At 42.9% G+C, this 18359-nt stretch overlaps 1 protein-coding gene across 3 annotated transcripts in view; it reads left to right on the forward strand.

Annotated features, from left to right (window-relative positions):
* Nucleotides 1-1562: 1562 nt before the first annotated feature.
* LOC132894676 (cellular tumor antigen p53-like) overlaps nt 1563-18359 on the forward strand; it is a 30616-nt gene continuing 13819 nt past the window's right edge. For 2 of the 3 annotated variants that reach the window (XR_009655669.1, XM_060934815.1), the window contains exons 1-2: nt 1563-1747; nt 14688-14800. Coding sequence is in view for 2 of the 3 variants with exons in the window: in XM_060934815.1 (XP_060790798.1) it covers nt 14724-14800 (77 nt within the window). In the remaining variant the exon portion in view is untranslated. Of the gene's footprint in view, nt 1753-14687; nt 14801-18359 lie in introns of all 3 variants that reach the window. The other variant, XM_060934825.1, reaches the window with a different exon arrangement.

Consider the following 18359-nt stretch of genomic DNA (forward strand, 5'->3'; position numbering starts at 1 on the left):
GGTGCACGCCATCCCAGTGTGGTACGCTGGCTGCACAGTGGCTGATAGAAAGAGGCTACAGAGGGTCACCAGAACTGCAGAGAGGGTGACTGGCTGTCCACTCCCCTCCCTGGACGCAATCGCCAGCTCCAGGTGTCTCACCAGAGCCAAGGCGATCATAAAAGACCACTTTCATCCCAACCATCACCTGTTTAGCATGCTGCCCTCTGGGAAAAGGTTCAGTTCCTTCAGATGCAAAACCAACAGATTTAAGAACAGCTTCTTCCCTTGGGCAGTCAGAACTTTAAATGCACTTTAAAAAAAAAAACCTGTTTTTACAGGCTGCTATGAGTGAGTGTGTGGGACACCACACTACCACTATTGATTGATCATGTGTATGTGTGAGTAGGTCACCACACTGCTGTTACTGATCATACCCATATCATGTGCAATACTAATGTGCAATATCTACTTGCCTACTTTTTTTTAACCTCCGCCAAGGAGGTTATGTTTTCTGTAGCGTTGGTTTGTTTGTTTGTTTGTCTGTTAGCAACATTACGGAAAAAGTTATGAACGGATTGCTCTGAAATTTTTTCCAGAGGTGTGACTGGGCACAAGTAACAATCCATTAAATTTTGGCGGTGATCCGGATCACCTTCTGGATCCAGGATTTTTTTTAAAGGATTCTTTATCATTGCGAGATGAGCTGCTTCGCAGAGGTCTGCACTCTCCGAGTGCTTTTCTAGTTTTTTATTTTCTCTCATCTCATTATCTCTAGCCGCTTTGTCCTGTTCTACAGGGTCGCAGGCAAGCTGGAGCCTATCCCAGCTGACTACAGGCGAAAGGCGGGGTACACTCTGGACAAATCGCCAGGTCATCACAGGGCTGACACATAGACACAGACAACCATTCATACTCACATTCACACCTACGGTCAATTTAGAGTCACCAGTTAACCTAACCTGCATGTCTTTGGACTGTGGGGGAAACCGGAGCACCCGGAGGAAACCCATGCGGACACGGGGAGAACATGCAAACTCCATACAGAAAGGCCCTCGCCGGCCCCGGGGCTCGAACCCGGACCTTCTTGCTGTGAGGCGACAGCGCTAACCACTACACCACCGTTTTTTATTTTATTACTATTACTAGTATTACTTTTACTTAGTATGTTGTTGTATTTATTATGAATGCTTTTTATATGTTCTCTTGCACCTTTGTGGCCATGCTGGCTAAATTTCGTTGTTCAGACAACTAACTGCTCAATGACAATTAAAGTCTTGAATCTTCTTTAAGCTTTCAACTTGAATTCATGAATGCAACGTTAGGTATTACTTCCGGAACAAATGCCGTGGAGAAAGTAGGCAGTTCCGGTTCATCTCAAGTGAGTGTGGATAATTCAGACTATATTCACTGATAAAAAGATAATAATAATAATAAAAAAGTATATTATTGTATTGAAGACTAGATGGAAAACGATCCCTAATTTCTCCAAGTTAAAAATAAATAAATAAAATAAATAAATGTTTTTTGATGGTGGCCGCTGATTGGCTGTATGAACTGGCCCCACCCACTATTTGAGGAAGGAGCTCGCCATGCTGCTGCAGTGTGCTTTGTTGCACGCTGTTTGAGAAAGTGTTAAAAAAATATTTGTTTAAAACAGCTCCAGAAAGTCATATAGCGCTCAATGAGTCTTTTCCAAGATTTCTTTTGCGACTAAAACTCAGAACGGTGAAGCAGTTGGCCACTGGGAGTCAAAGCTCACTGGGAGGTGAGGTAAAGTGTTTGAATGAGACGCTGCTAGCACAGTTAGCTAACACACGCCGAGGAGGAAGTAAACACACAGTCGGTGGGTGAGCGAGTGTAATGGCTATGAAGTGAGTTTAAGCAAATGATCCTGGCAGGGCGACGCTTTTAACCGCCTATTTCACGCCCAGATGAGTCCTGAGCTCTAATATTAGATTAGATTAGATAACTTTATTTGTACCCACAGGTAGATTTGGTGTGCAGCCAAGTGATCTCCACTCATACAAGACATTTAAAACAAAGGACACAACATACAAACATATTTTGAAATATTACAGAAATGTTTAAAAACAATAAGCATTAGACAGTACCAAAGTAGCGCATCCTAGCGTGGCATAGTGTCGCATTGTGTTAAAAAAAACAAACAGTGATATACCAGCCATGATAGATTGATGAATATGTAATAAAATGAGACTGATAAGATCCTTTCTGGATAAGATTTCCTATCTGGAAATGCTGTGGCGGCTCTCTGAGCTGCCTTTGTTATGGAGGGCCGTGGTGTGTCTCTGTGTTTATCATAGGCAAATATAAACAACATCCGGTTGTGAATGTACCATCTATTTCACACACCCGTTGTATAGCATCAAATACACAAACATTAGAATCATACATATGTTTGTGGTATGATTTGTAGGTTAGAGAAGCAGCCTTGGGCCCTAACGGTTGCTGGTTCGAATCCCGGCACCAGCAGGAAAAATGTTGCCCCTTTTCCACCAAATCAGTTCCAGGGCTGGTTTGGGGCCAGTGCTTAGTTTGGAACCGGGTTTTCTGTTTCCACTGACAAAGAACTGGCTCTGGGGCCAGAAAAACCGGTTCCAGGCTAGCACCAACTCTCTGCTGGGCCAGAGGAAAAAACTGCTTACATCAGCGGGGGGGGGAGGAGTTGTTAAGACCAACAACAATAACAAGACCGCGAAAGATCACCATTTTTAAGTGACAAGAAGCAGCAGCTGTACAAACGCGAGGTCATCCATTATTATTATTGTTGCTGCTGCTTCTTCCGTGTTGTTTTTGCTTCGATATTCGCGCCAAGGTTTATGCAAACGCAGCGACGTAACTGACGTATACAGCGATGTAATAACATGGCTTCCCTTAGCACCGCGAGCTATGGAAAAGCAAACTGGTTCTCAGCTGGCTCGCAAGTTGAACGAGTTGTGCACCAGCACCGGCCCCGAACCAGCCCTGGAACTGATTTGGTGGAAAAGGGGAGTTGAGTGAATAAGCAGCACGTTCCCTTTCCTCTGTATCATGGCTGAAGTGCCTTTGAGCAATGCACCTAACCCCAACTGCTCTCTTATGGCCCTTTTCCACTACCCTTTTTCAGCTCACTTCAGCTCACTTCAGCCCGACACGGCTCGCGTTTCGACTACCAAAAACCAGCACGACTCAGCTCGCTTCAGCCCTGCTTAGCCCCTAAAACTCGCACCGTTTTGGAGTGGGGCTGAAGCGAGCCGAGTGAGGCTGGGGGTGTGAGCAGACACTCCCCTGTGCACTGATTGGTGAGGAGGAGTGTCCTCACATGCCCACACGCCCCGCGAGCGCGCTGGGATCTGTAAACACCGCAAACCCGGAAGGAGAAGAATTACGAATTGCGAGAATTTCTGAAGCCTTATGCGCCTCGCCTCATCTATACGCTCTTGCCAGTATCTGTCCGCGTTGTCGGTGACAACAAGCCACAGCACCAAGACCAGCAACACTAACGACTCCATGTCCTCCATGTTTATTGTTTACTATTCGGGTCGTGAGACTACCGCTTAAAAGCTCACTGATGTCACTGTTTGCGCTGCTTAACGACATCACCTGACGTCCACCCACTTTCGCTAACTCCACCCAATGTGTCCACCCACTTCCAGCCAGCACGGTTCAGCGCGGTTGTAGTCGAAATGCAACTCCAACAGCCCCACTCAGCACGGCTCAGTCCGACTCAGCCGCGTTTGTAGTGGAAAAGCGGCAATAGTGCTGTAGCATGGCTGCCCACTGCTCTGTGTGAAAGAACTTAATTTCACAAGTGTGTGATGAATATCCTCTCTGCATTTAACCCATCTGAAGCAGTGAGCACATACCCAGAGCAGTGGGCAGCCATGCAAACAGCGCCCGGGGAGCAGTTGGGAGTTAGGTGCACCTCAGCCCAAGGCCATCCCATATTAACCTAACCTGCATGTCTTTGGACTGTGGGGGAAACCGGAGCACCCGGAGGAAACCCACACATGCCCCTTTTCCACCAAAGCAGTTCCAGGGCTGGTTCGTGGCCAGTGCTTAGTTTGGAACCAGGTTTTCTGTTTCCACTGACAAAGAACTGGCTCTGGGGCCAGAAAAACCGGTTCCAGGCTAGCACCAACTCTCTGCTGGGCCAGAGGAAAGAACCGCTTACATCAGCCGGGGGGGGCGGAGTTGTTAAGACCAACAATAGCAAGACCGCAAAAGGTCGCCTTTTTTAAATAAGCGACGAGATATCATGGATGCAGTAAAGCAGCAGTCATCCATTATTTTTGTTGCTGCTGCTGCTTCTTCTTATCCGTGTTGTTGTTGCTTTAATGTTCGCACCAAGGTTTATGCAAACGCAGCGACGTAACTGACGTATACAGTGACATAATGACGTGGCTCCCCTTAGCACCCCGAGCTATGGAAAAGCAAACTGGTTCTCAGCTGGTTCGCAAGTTGAACGAGTTGTGAACCAGCACCAGCACTGGCCCCGAACCAGCCCTGGAACTGATTTGGTGGAAAAGGGGTAACAGACAACATGCAAACTCCACACAGAAAGACCCTTGCCGGCTGCTGGGTTCGAACCCAGAACCTTCTTGCTGTGAGGTGACTGTGCCGCCCACTGTGTGTGTGTGTTTTCACTGCTTCAGATGGGTTAAAGGGCATATTCTGGACCTGTTTTTTAAATATGAAAGTATGTCCCTTTACACACTCATCCAGAAGGGTAATTTTGCACAAGGCCATCTGTCTACAGCAGAAAAAAATAAAATAACAAAACATGGCTGGAAAAATCCCAAGGGAGTCTGGAGCCAGATTTGTGACGTCACCTGCGGAAGCGCCAGCAGGCTGCGCGAGCTCTGCACGGTTTCAGTGCACAGCCTGTGTAGACCAAGCGCTCCCATTTCTCTCTCATTGTCCGGTCTTTTGGGAAACGATGAGCACTAATCCCATCAAGATTGGTGTTGCTACACCCTCCTACGATACATCTGTTAACCATTTTAATAATTACGCGATAACGTTGAAGAAATTTGCAGAAAACCACCAGGTCGTTTTCTCATAAACAAACCAGCGCTGACGTAGGATTCAGAGGGAGGCGTCCCGCATGCGACGTCACAAAAATCAGTGTTTGCTGGGAAATCCAAATGTCAAGTTTTTTCAGAGGCGGACCAATTCACCTCAAATGGCTTGATTTCAACTGAATTTTTCTGGTATTGTGCAAGGTAAAAAAAAAATTGCGCAAAATGTGACAGATATTTGACCAAAGTTTAATATAAAATAGGAGAATTACATTGATCTTGCTCCTGAATTTACCCGTGATATGCACTTTAAAGGTCATAGGCAAGGGTCCGAGGTGGAACGTAGAATATCAACTTTATTGTCTAAGAACAACCCAAAAAACAAATTCAGTGTTCCTAGTGTCTAATTTGCACTCTAAAATTGAATGAAATAGTTAAGATATACTGGTTTGCGCAAGTTCCGAAGGTTTGTTTACATCTCACTTAGGTGTACTTTTACCGCCAGGGGACCGTCGTCATGACATCATTCAAGGCAAACAGACTGGGAGCAGTTCTGTGTTTACTTGCGAACTGAGCACACGTGTACGGACTTTGGTTGTGAGAGGTTGTGTAAAATGTCTGAACGCGATAGTGATTTTGAAGTAGGAACTCTCCAAGTTGAATATCGAGAGGTGAAACCATACACGTATGAACCTATGGCCGTTGCGAAGCAGTCAGTGAATGTGGCTCACTGGTTTGACTGTGCCGCCTTGGAATCAGACAGCGACTCGGCCGACTCTGATCGCGGTGACCCCGGACCTCAACAAGACTCGCGCCCAAATGATTTAGGCCAAAAAAAAAAAAAGTGTGTTTCCGGTAACCCGACCAATCAGTTTTTATTACAAATTTCCCTCGATATTTTAGTGTAAGCGGTGTTAGTTTGTCATAATTTTTTGTTTCAACGCCTTCAAGTTGTGAAAGAAACGATAAAAAGTAAAATATTTCGCCACTTCTATCAGCCCTCCTGCATAAACATGGAAGCGCACTTGTATACTGAAGGAGGAAGGGAAAACTGAGCCGAGCCGCCATTTTGAATCCTCATTCAAGGCTGTAATGCAAATTGCTTCCTCTTCAGTATACAAGTGCACTTCCATGGCAGGGAAAAACACTACATTTTGCCGCCTATGTAGTCCCCTATTTATACAAATAGGAGTCATTCAGGATTCAGCGATGTTTTTGCTCAGTGTTTTTGCTCGACCCAAGTTCTACAGTAGGCTAGGCTAGGCCGTCTGCTTTTAATGGAAGTAGCCTAGCCTAGGACGTTATTTTCACGTTATTTCTTGATAAGGTGTTTTCACGTTATTACATGAAAATATCATGAAATAACATAAGTTCGTATCATGAAATTACGTGATGTTATGTTATTACATGATAAATATATTGTAAAAACGTGATAACTTTAACAATATCTTTTCACGTAATTACTTGATTCTAAGCCAATTTTTTTTTGTGTGGCAGCAATATGCTTCCGTAGATCATAACTCGAACTCTCGCGATTTTTTTTTTTATTCGTTTAAAGATTTAAAACACTTTTATTTTATGATGTGTGGTATAAAGGATTCTGTGCCAAAATACTATTTTGCAAGATGTTTACTTGTGTTAATTTTTCGAACAAAATAAAAAAAAAAATTAAGAAAAAAAACTTTTTCCTACCTACCGACCTTATTTTAGTATTTCGTGTTACCTGAAACACACTTTTTTTTTTTTGGCCTTATCCTGGTAGTTATGATAAATTCCTACTTTCATCGTAATACTAAATAAGAGCCCTTTTGAAGAATAATTAAACCACACAGGCACACACACAATCCCTATAATATAACATGAATTAGTTTATATTGCTAATATAACGTATTGCTAATACAAGCATTATACTATTTATAGCCTACTCTGAGCGAGGAAATATCCCTTTTATCTCATTTCCACAATGATTGTACAGGATCCCTCAGGATTCTTGACTTGTCGATTGCAAGCAAAGGTGAAAATGTTTGCCTCCAATCTTCTCCTTTTTGCTTGAGCGTTGCTGCTCCGTTTCTTCTTTGACTGCTTGATTTTGTGCTCTGATTTTGTCGGAACAGCGTCAGGTTTGAGCTTCTCTGTCCAACACTGACACCTAAACTCTCCAACAGATGGGGATTCTTCAAAAATGAATCAGTGCTCCCCTCTCGAAGTGATCGGAGCACAGAGTGGCGTATTTACCCGGCTGCCAACCCTCTCGCTTCACGCGCACAATTCACTCTCTTCTCCTCTCTTGGGAAAAGTTAAAAACTTCTTCCTGAACCGGTCCTGTTGTTTACCGTTCACTGCACAACAAATAAGGCATGGGGTTTTTCTTTGGAAATTCCTGAATGCTCGTCTGCACTCAAGCCGAATGGCAATGCAAATAAACTGAAGTGGACTCGACTCGAGCAATTTGTTTGCCATGAATGACGTCACGCGCCAAGTGGTCATGAAAATCGCTGAGCAGAAATTCGCCGTGATCCGCACTAACTTATTTTAATTACTACTTATTAACAATACTTCTTCGGACCAGAAGAAAATTACAGAGGGTTTTTTATCATGTAAAGTTTCAAATCTGCATAAATTGAAAACCTTTGCCTATGAGCTTTAAAGGGCAGCTGAAGACAAATTTTTTTAATCAAAATTCTATTTATTTCTTTTTATAAAATATAGGAATGCATTTCTGACGGCTATTTCATCACTGCTATAGCAGGTTGAGTGTTTGAAATATGCTCTGTAATATATCAGTCCATATGTCAAAGCAATGGCTGTAAACGAGATTCATTGAGACCTGTGCGAGACTTCGTAGGACGGAAGTAAAACGTACAGCGGAAATCAAAGTGACTGACATCTGCCAATGTTGTCAAAAGACGCACGCGCCCTCCTTCGAATGTTGATGTAATCAAGCGGGAAGTTTTCCCTGTGTCCGAAATCGCTCCCTACTCACTATATAGGGCACTATGTAGTGTGGACGCCATTTTGTAGTGCTGTCCGAAACCTTAGTGAGGATTATGTGGGAAACGCGCTCAGTATAATATGTATTTATCACAAAAATACATGCTTGTATTTATTTTGAAAACCCACCAGCCGCCTGATCTGGCACGTTTTAATTGTGCGACAGTAATGACGTACATACCAGCGCAACGGACTAGTCCTTATCCTGTCGTCTTTCCAACTCTTCTCTACTCCACGTTGGTTCGAAGTCGTATGGAATAATCTCCATCGCTGATGAAGCTGGCAAATCTCGAAATTAATCTAAATTGGAATGATATTGCGATCTGGCCGCTGTGTAAACTGTTTTTAAAATGGCAGCGCTGACACTTCACGTTTCGAAGTTTCGCACAAGTCTCGTGAAGATCGCACGGATAAGCGACACCTGCCGTGGACCAAACGAACTACATTCAGCATGGTCACGATATAAGGTTAATAAAACCGAAAATGTAATTGAATAACATGTTAATTAAGAAATAAACCCAGTTTAAAAATGACTTCATTTCCCCTTTAAATGCAGAGGAGGAATTTCACTGTGCTTGAGTGTATGTGACGCACAAAGGCTGCTGCTGCTTCTTCTCAATATGACCTTGTACCGCTCACTGTATGCTTTTGACCCGGATGCACTCAGGTCTGCCAAATTAGCTGAAATGATTACTGATCTAGAGCTCTTTGACTGTTTTCAGTTTCCTTTGTTTACGTTTCAGACATGTCTCTCCATCTGGATCATTAACACCTTCGTTTATTTCTTTTACTTTAGCTCAAAAGTCTTCACTTGTGTCCAGAAAGGGCTGGTGGAACTGCAGGCTTTCACTCCAGCCAAATTCGAGGCACACTTGATGTTTGGTTGGAGTCCCAGGCCCTGTTTACACTTGGTTTTTAAAATGTGTCTTGGGTAATCATGTTGCATCACAAGCGGACGGCTGAGACGCATCGCCGTTTACTGTCATAGTGTCCAGATGACCACTTGTGTTCAGATTTCGTTGCTGCCTCCGTCACCTCTGCTAGAATGTCACGGCCCTACACACAGTTGTGTTAAACATTAAATCTGCAGCATTCCTTCACTATTTTCTTGCACTCTAATCATGTACAGTGCCTTGCAAAAGTATTCATACCCCTTGAACTTTTCACATTTTTCCACCTTACAACCACAAACTTAAAAATTTTTTATTGAGATTTTGTGTGACCGACCAACACAGAGTAGCACATAATTGTGAAGTGAGACGAAAATGATAAATGGTCTTCAAAATTTTAAACAAAAATCTGAAAAATGTGATGTGCATTAGTATTCAGCCCCCCTGAGTCAATACTTTGTAGAGCCACCTTTTGCTGCAATTACAGCTGCAAGTCTTTTGTGGTATGTCTCTACCAGCTTTGCACATCTAGACACTGAAATTTTTGCCCATTCTTCTTTGCAAAATAGCTCAAGCTCAAGCCAGATTGGATGGAGAGCGTCTGTGAACAGCAATTTTTAAGTCTTGCCACAGATGCTCAATGGGATTTAGGTCTGGACTTTGGCTGGGCCATTCGAACACATGAGTATTCTTTGATCTAAACCATTCCATTGTAGCTCTGGCTGTATGTTTAGGGTCATTGTCTTGCTGGAAGGTGAATCTCCTTCCCAGTCTCAGATCTTTTGCAGCCTCCAACAGGTTTTCTTCCAGGATTGCCCTGTATTTAGCTCCATCCATCTTCCCATCAACTCTGACCAGCTTCCCTGTCCCTGCTGAAGAAAAGCATCCCCGTAGCATGATGCTGCCACCACCATGTTTCACAGTGGGGATGGTGTGTGCAGGGTGATGAGCAGTGTTAGTTTTCCGCCACACATAGCGCTTTGCATTTAGGCCAAAAAGTTCAACTTTGGTCTCATCTGACCAAAGCACCTTCTTCCACATGTTTGCTGTGTCCCCTACATGGCTTCTTATGCCTGTCTTTCAACAATGGCTTTCTTCTTGCCACTCTTCCTAAAAGGCCAGATTTGTGGAGTGTACGACTTATAGTTGTCCTGTGCACAGATTCTCCCACCTGAGCTGTGGATTTCTGCAGCTCCAGAGCGATCATGGGCCTCTTGGCTGCTTCTCTGACCAGTGCTCTCCTTGCTCGCTCTGTCAGTTTAGGTGGATGGCCATGTCTTGGTAGGTTTGCAGTTGTGCCATACTTTTTCCATTTTTGAATGATGGATTGAACAGTGCTTCTTGATGTTCAGAGCTTGGGATATTTTTTATAACCTAACCCTGCGTTAAACTTCTCCAGAACTTTATCCCTGACCTGTCTGGTGAGTTCTTTGGTCTTCATGATGCTGTTTGTTCTTCAGTGTTCTCTAACAAACCACTGAGGCCTTCACAGAACAAGTGTATTTATGCTGAGAGTAAATTACACACAGCAGGACTGTATTAACTAATTAGATGACTTCTGAAGGCAATTGATTGCACTGGATTGTATTTAGAGGTATCAGAGTACAGGGGGCTGAATACTAATGCACACCACATTTTTCAGATTTTTATTTGTTTAAAATTTTGAAGACCATTTATCATTTTCGTTTCACTTCACAATTATGCTACTCTGTGTTGGTCTATCTCATAAAATCTCAATAAAAAACTTAAGTTTATGGTTGTAAGGTGGAAAAATGTGAAAAAGTTCAAGGGGTATGAATACTTTTGCAAGGCACTGTACATCATTGCTGATCTACATTTTTCCAAGCGCTGGCACGTTGTCAGCAAAACAGCCACCACTTCCTGTATTAATGATGTATTTGCATGCTATGCCCTTGTTGGGGATGCATTAGTGTTTATGCTACAAAAGGTATGTGGTAAAATGCGTCCCAGACCGTTGAGTGAATGTGTCTTGGTGGTCGTTTACACCTTGTATTTACTGCTGTCCACTTGTGAGCTGATCACCCAAGATGCATTTTAAAACCAAGTGTAAACAGGGCCCAAGATGAACTGATGAAATGGGTGGAATCTGATATGGCTCCTGTTCGGTCTGAATTACCCCTTTTCCACCAAGTCAGTTCCAGGGCTGGTTCACAACTCGTTCAATTTGCGAGCCAGCTGAGAACCAGTTTGCTTTTCCATAGCTAAGGGGAGCCACGTCATTACGTCACTGTATACGTCAGTTACGTCGCTGCGTTTGCATAAACCTTCGCACGAGCATTGAAGCAACAACAACACGGAGAAGAAGCAGCAACAACAACAATAATGGATGACTTCGCATTTGTACAGCTGCTGCTTCTGGCTTTACGGTGCTTCATTGGGATCAGAAAACGGCAGATCCAATATGTTTGTGTTGATTGACAGGTTTTGAGTGGACGGCGATTACGTTCTAGGAGACGGGTAATAACCTAATAACGTTTTGACTCTTACTTGCACTGAATGTGAGATGGTTATGTTAGCCTTTATGAGTTAACGTTAGCTGGTGTTATGTCGGCTTTGGCGGTCTTGCTATTGTTGTTGGTCTTAACCCCCCCCGGCTGACGTAAGCGGTTCTTTCCTCTGGCCCAGCAGAGAGTTGGTGCTAGCCTGGAACCGTTTATTCTGGCCCCAGAGCCAGTTCTTTGTCAGTGGAAACAGAAAACCCGGTTCCAAACTAAGCACTGGCCCTGAACCAGCCCTGGAACTGCTTTGGTGGAAAAGGGGCAAATGAAAGCCAGTGCAACTACACTGGCCCTTTGTGGATAAGATTGAAGACCCTCTGCTTCAAATCTTCCTGATAAAACCTACTATGTTTATCAAGTGTTAATGACACTTGTTTGATGATGATTGGTACCTTACAGGATGTATATGTTGAGCAATTAAATTTTTTTTAATTCCCTCCAATACAGCTGCCAGTATCACCCCCACCCTTGGTCCCTTGTCTGCATATTTGCACAGTGAGGTTAAAAACCTTGGTGTTTTTATGGACAATACTTTGAGTTTTAATAAGCAGGTGGCAAATGTGGTGAGAGGTAGTTTTTGTCATTTGCGAAATACTGGAAAGCTAAAACCAATATTGGCTCCAAAAGACCTAGAAACAGTTATTCATGCTTTTATTACTTCTAGGTTAGACTACTGTGTAATGGAAACTTCTAATTAACACTTCAAAACGCTTAGCAGTTGTCTTCTCAGTTATTTATTAGAGTAGATCATCTCATTATCTGTAGCCGCTTTATCCTGTTCTACAGGGTCGCAGGCAAGCTGGAGCCTATCCCAGCTGACTACGGGCGAAAGGCGGGGTACACCCTGGACAAGTCGCCAGGTCATCACAGGGCTGACACATAGACACAGACAACCATTCACACTCACATTCACACCTACGCTCAATTTAGAGTCACCAGTTAACCTAACCTGCATGTCTTTGGACTGTGGGGGAAACCGGAGCACCCGGAGGAAACCCACGCGCACACTGGGAGAACATGCAAACTCCACACAGAAAGGCCCTCGCCGGCCACGGGGCTCGAACCCGGACCTTCTTGCTGTGAGGCGACAGCGCTAACCACTACACCACCGTGCCGCCCAGAGTAGATCATACAACAGATATATAAAATAGGAAAGAAGAAAGAAAATAAACAAACACCACCTCTAGTGATGTTGGGAGTGCACTCTGAATTGTTTCTTGGGAATGTTCTCTATTATACTCTGAAGATATTTGCTTATTGCTCGCATCCATACGTGATTGGCTCAAGATTTTCTATGAAGCTTTGTTAAAGTGTGCGCCTGGCGTGCTCTGGTATGTGCAGGCGGATGCGTAGCTATGCAGAACTCGGACACCCTGGTTATCACCACCAAGGCCACAGAAAGGCGATTACAACATAGGAAAAACATCTTTCACAGTACACTAGGCCACTTGAGCTCAACACACAGAAACACAGAGTAGGAATGTTCATCCACTAAATTTCCCTCACAACTGCAATGCACTTTATCTGGGCTTGCCTCATTCTACCCTCACACGCTTACAGATGGTCCAAAACGCTGCAGCTAGGTTCCTTACTGGTACAAAGAAAAGGCAACATATCACTCCCATCCTAGCACAGCTACACTGGTTACCTGTGAGGTACAGAATTGATTTTTAAGTATTGTTGTTTGTTTTTAAAGCTCTAAATGGTTTGGCCCCTCAGTACATTTCTGATCTCCTCACACCTTGTTCTGCTCCCATATCCCTCAGGTCTTCATCACAACTTCTTTTTTCAGTGCCCCACACATGCCTAAAAACCAAAGGTGACGGAGCCTTCTCTGTTGCTGCCCCTAAGCTCTGTAACAGTCTTCCTATATATGTCAGATCCTCTCCCACCATTTGATTGTTTTAAATCCAATTTAAAGACGCATTTTTTTCTCTCTTGCTTTTGGCACAATCTGAGGTAGAAATTTCTATTTTCATTTTTTAATTTTGATTTTTTTTTTCAATTTTAGTGATGTCAAGTCTATCCCTTTTAATTATTTTAATTACTTTTATAAATTGTTTATCCTTATATTTTATATATTTATTTTTTTACACTTTTTTTTTTTTGCTAGCTTGGGTTTTAATCTAGTCTAATTTCTTTATTTATTCTGTTTCCCTGTAAATGTTGTTCCAAATCTTATGTTGTGAAGCACTTTGGGGCAACTTTGTTGTATTTAAAGGAACAGTCCACCGTACTTCCATAATGAAATATGCTCTTATCTGAATTGAGACAAGCTGCTCCGTACCTCTCCGAGCTTTGCGCGACCTCCCAGTCAGTCAGACGCAGTCAGGCGCGCTGTCACTCCTGTTAGCAATGTAGCTAGGCTCAGTATGGCCAATGGTATTTTTTGGGGCTGTAGTTAGATGTGACCAAACTCTTCCACGTTTTTCCTGTTTACATAGGTTTATATGACCAGTGACATGAAACAAGTTCAGTTACACAAATTGAAACGTAGCGATTTTCTATGCTATGGAAAGTGCGCACTATAATGACAGGCGTACTAACACCTTCTGCGTGCTTCGGCAGCGCATTGATATCTGAGCTCCGTATCAATGCGCTGCCGAAGCGCGCAGAAGGTGTTAGTACGCCTGTCATCATAGCGCGGACTTTCCATAGCATAGAAAATCGCTACGTTTCAATTTGTGTAACTGAACTTGTTTCATGTCACTGGTCATAGAAACCTATGTAAACAGGAAAAACGTGGAAGAGTTTGGTCGCATCTAACTACAGCCCCAAAAAATACCATTGGCCATACTGAGCCTAGCTACATTGCTAACAGGAGTGACGGCGCGTCTGACTGACTGGGAGGTCGCGCAAAGCTCGGAGAGGTACGGAGCAGCTTGTCTCAATTCAGATAAGAGCATATTTCATTATGGAAGTACGGTGGACTGTTCCTTTAAATGTGCTATATAAAATGACTTTAAAATTTTTTTTTTTTTTAAGTTTGTTGTACCTGGGAGTCTTGTATTTAAGTTCAGCTTGGCGTGTTCTTGTGCACATTCAGAGATACAAAAAAAACTCAAGAACCTGTTGTAATACGGTTTCTTGTGCAGATGATGAAAGCTTTAGTGTACATGTGCTGAACACTTGGTTTTAAAAACCTTATGATTTATATCACAATTTGTATTAACACATCGAGGCAAGCATTTAAAACATTATCTTTTCTCCTCATATGTTCTAACTACCATTTGGACCATTTTTCTCTCTCTCTCTCCTTGCAATTCCCATCGCCTCCGTTTTTCCAGTGACGCTTTCCGAACCTGCAGTGACGGATATCAGCCATGAGTGAGCAGGAGATGGCCCTCCCCATGAGCCAGGACACCTTCGAGCAGTTGTGGGGTGATGTGGGCTCGAACATGTGAGTTTATACATGACATGGTTTGGATGGGATAAGGGTCTTAAGTTCTGTGTGAGTTGCTGACCTAAAGCAGGGCTAGAGCAATTAATTTAAAAAAAGGAAATTCAACACACTAACTCTGTGTGGGTATTATCACCACAGCCACTATCCCAGATATTTAAATCAGTCCTGTATCACGTGCCTGCTGTTTTTCAGTTGTGACTCTCTCTTGGTTTTGAATGGAAATGTGGATGATGGCTGAATAGATGGATGGCTTTATTAATCCCAGAGGAAAATTAAAGGAGAACTGAAGGCAAATTTTTTTAATCAAAATTCTATATCTCATTTTATTAAATATTGGAATGCATTTCTGACAGCTATTTTGTCACTGCTATAGCAGGTTATGAGTGTTTGAAATATGCCATGTAATATATCAGTCCATATGTCAAAGCAATGGCCGTAAACGAGGTTAATTGAGACCTGTGCGAGACATCGTAGGACGGAAGTAAAACGTACAGCGGAAATCAAAGTGACCAACATCTGCCAACGTTGTCAAAAGACGCACGCGCCCTCTTTCGAATGCTGATATAATCAAGCCGGAAGTTTTGTTTGTTTTGATAGCAGTCAGGAAAGTTTGAAAAAAAGTAGGCAGTAATCGTCATTTAAACTCGTTTTTGTGCAATATCTCGTTTGGAAAACAGTTTTCAAAATGGCGGCGCTGACACTTCACGTTTCAAAGTCTCGTGAAGCTCGTACGGATAAGCGACTCCTGCCGTGGACCAACCGAACTAAATTCAACATGGCTAAAAACCGAATAGGCCGATAAGTATAATATTTAATTGCAATTAGTTGCCAAGAGTAGTCATGATATAAGGTTACTAAAACTGAAAACATAATTGAATAACATGTTAATTAAGAAATAAAGCAAGTTTAAAAATGACTTCAGTTCTCCTTTAAAAGATTAAATCAATACTACAAAAATGAGTGTGTGCAAGCAAGAGTATTTGGAATAATAATAATAATAATAAAAATATTATATAGTATAGGATATAAAGCAAGTGTAGTCTTATGGCACAATCTTCTGAGTAAGAAATGTGAAGGTGTCAGTACAAATCTGGGAGGCTTAACTCCAGGGAAGACGAATGATTGGTGTGATCTGTTGTGGAAATGGTGCAGAACAGCAGGTACGGAACCGTGGCTGTTTAGGTGGAGAGGTAGGTTTGGAACAACCCAAAACAGCTTTCATTCCTGTTGCTGTGAGTGCTTTTCAGCATTTTTCTGCTTTGAGGTTTCACAGAGACACACATCAACAAACCTACACATACAGAAATACACGGACACCGGGTACAGTTCAGTTCAGCACATCTCTCTCGCTCTCATCACTCCCTTTTCTCCCTCACCGCTTACTGTAACCCAGAGTGCTTATTAGGCATGTGCATTTCCGTCACTGAGGCTGATGCAGAGCACATCTCAATGCATTGCCAATGATCTGATGCAGTAAAAATACATATTAAGCAACTACTAATGCGATGTGATTCAGTTCAGCTCATTGCGATGGAGTGTTTCGACATTTTATTAAATGATGTGATTCAAAAGAATAATGCTATGCAATTCAGTATGGTAGCTCTTCCTCCTCCATGATGATGTGAATCCAGGAAGGTCCTGCGTGATAAGGGACTTTTGTTTTAAAATCCCGTTGGAGCCATGGCAAGCAAGCTGACACGACAGTCTCTCCCGTTCTTGCGCTGTATACACTTGGGTGAATCAGCCAGATGCCTTCGACTCGCGCGAGACAAGATTTGGCTACTGACAGCAGTGAAGATGAGTGTGCTTGAGAAACAGTTTAGAATTGGAATTTATCTAAATATAAAATTATGGGTCACATTATCTCGATAATAAAGGCATTGGAGCACTACTAATGATTGTATATTAATAAACCAGTTTACCATATTCATCTCAGTGTATCCAGTGTACACTTTTAAATCGGGGCAGTCACATATACCCCTTTTTGACCTGTAAGAAATGGGTTCCATTCTTGTTCACGCACCAAATTTTGAACTGTTCAGAGCATTTCGATCAAAAATAAATTGGTTCAGAAGCAGAAAAGTTGCTTCCCAGCTGGAACCAAAACACGGCTGGTTTTTCCGGTGCGGACTGTGACATCAGTGGGTGTGTCATTAGTTTGGAGAGGAAGCAGAACACAGTAATGGGGAACGCAACGGAAAAGGACGCATCTTCAGGGGAAAAATGGACCAAAAACAAATAACAGAACAAAAGCTCACAGGTAATCAATGCACTGCACCATCTTGCTACTACTGATTACTCCCATTGTGAACTGTGCAATGCCCTCCGTTCATGACGCATCATTGATTGATTACAACGGTTCCGCTCAAAACTGGTAAAAATGTGGGCCGGTTTGCTAGCTGGTACCAAGGTTCATAGAATCCTGAATGGAACCAGTTCAAGAACCTATTCCCTGTTGGTCAAAAAGGGGTAATGGTGATCTTTTAAATAGTTGCACCAATGCGACTCAGTCAATCTTGCCATCCCTGCTGATTAGTACAATTACCTGCAGGCGCACACTCCTCCAAACCACTTAGTTCTCCCCATCTCTGTCCTCCATTTACAGATTGGTGCTTGACCATGCCCTCACTGCCAGACTAGTTTATAGCAGATGTCGCTTAGCCTAGTTGCAGGTGATATGGACAGTGTTTCTCACCCAGCACTGCGAACAATGTACCAGTGTTTCCCCTAGAAAATGTTTGAAGGTGCGGTGGCAAGACCTGTGCTCAGATGTCCCACCCCAGTACGAGGATAAAAACAGCCAACAGCACAGAAGGCTATACATAGATTAATCCATTGGTCATGACTTTAGCCCACAACATGCCAGCACATAACTGCGCAGAATAAAATGCTAAAACAGCCAATAGTACACAACAAAAGCACCTCGGTAGTAGGCTAACTCAAACAACTTGCTTGTATCAGTACCAATGCAGTATAGAAACATTGAAAACAGAGGAAGCAGTGCACTCGGCAGTGCTAATGGAAGTAACCAATGACTTGCGCTTAAAACTTCCCAAAGGCCTGCCTGCGTCTGTCATTGGCCTGCATGAACTCCTTTGCGATGGCTGTCATGTCAGTTTGTTCCAGAATGTCACGGTGAATATGGCAGTTCATCAAGTCATTCAGTCTCGTGTCACTGTGGATCGGAGGTATGATTTCAGTCAACGAAGTGTGGAAAACGAACGCTCTGCTGATGCCGAGGGCACGAAAGCCAAAAGCCAGGGCACCGAGGCCATAAAATAAAACAATGATTTTAAGTTCATGTCTATAATGAATTTAATTTAAGGACTAATGACTCTTCTGAGGAAGATTGGAGTCCCGGTCAAAACTATCAAGCAGGTAAAGAAACATCTACAATATTATGTCTGAAGATAAGAAAATATTGAACACATCTAAACTTATCAATCCATCACTCACTTCAAAAATTGTAAAACTTAAACCTATATCCTCCCATAATTTTTGTTCAATTGACACCAAATGTGCAAGACCATCTTCAGACTGTACTACTACGCAGATT

Source organism: Neoarius graeffei, chromosome 1, assembly GCF_027579695.1.
Source record: "Neoarius graeffei isolate fNeoGra1 chromosome 1, fNeoGra1.pri, whole genome shotgun sequence".
Classification (NCBI taxonomy): domain Eukaryota; kingdom Metazoa; phylum Chordata; class Actinopteri; order Siluriformes; family Ariidae; genus Neoarius; species Neoarius graeffei.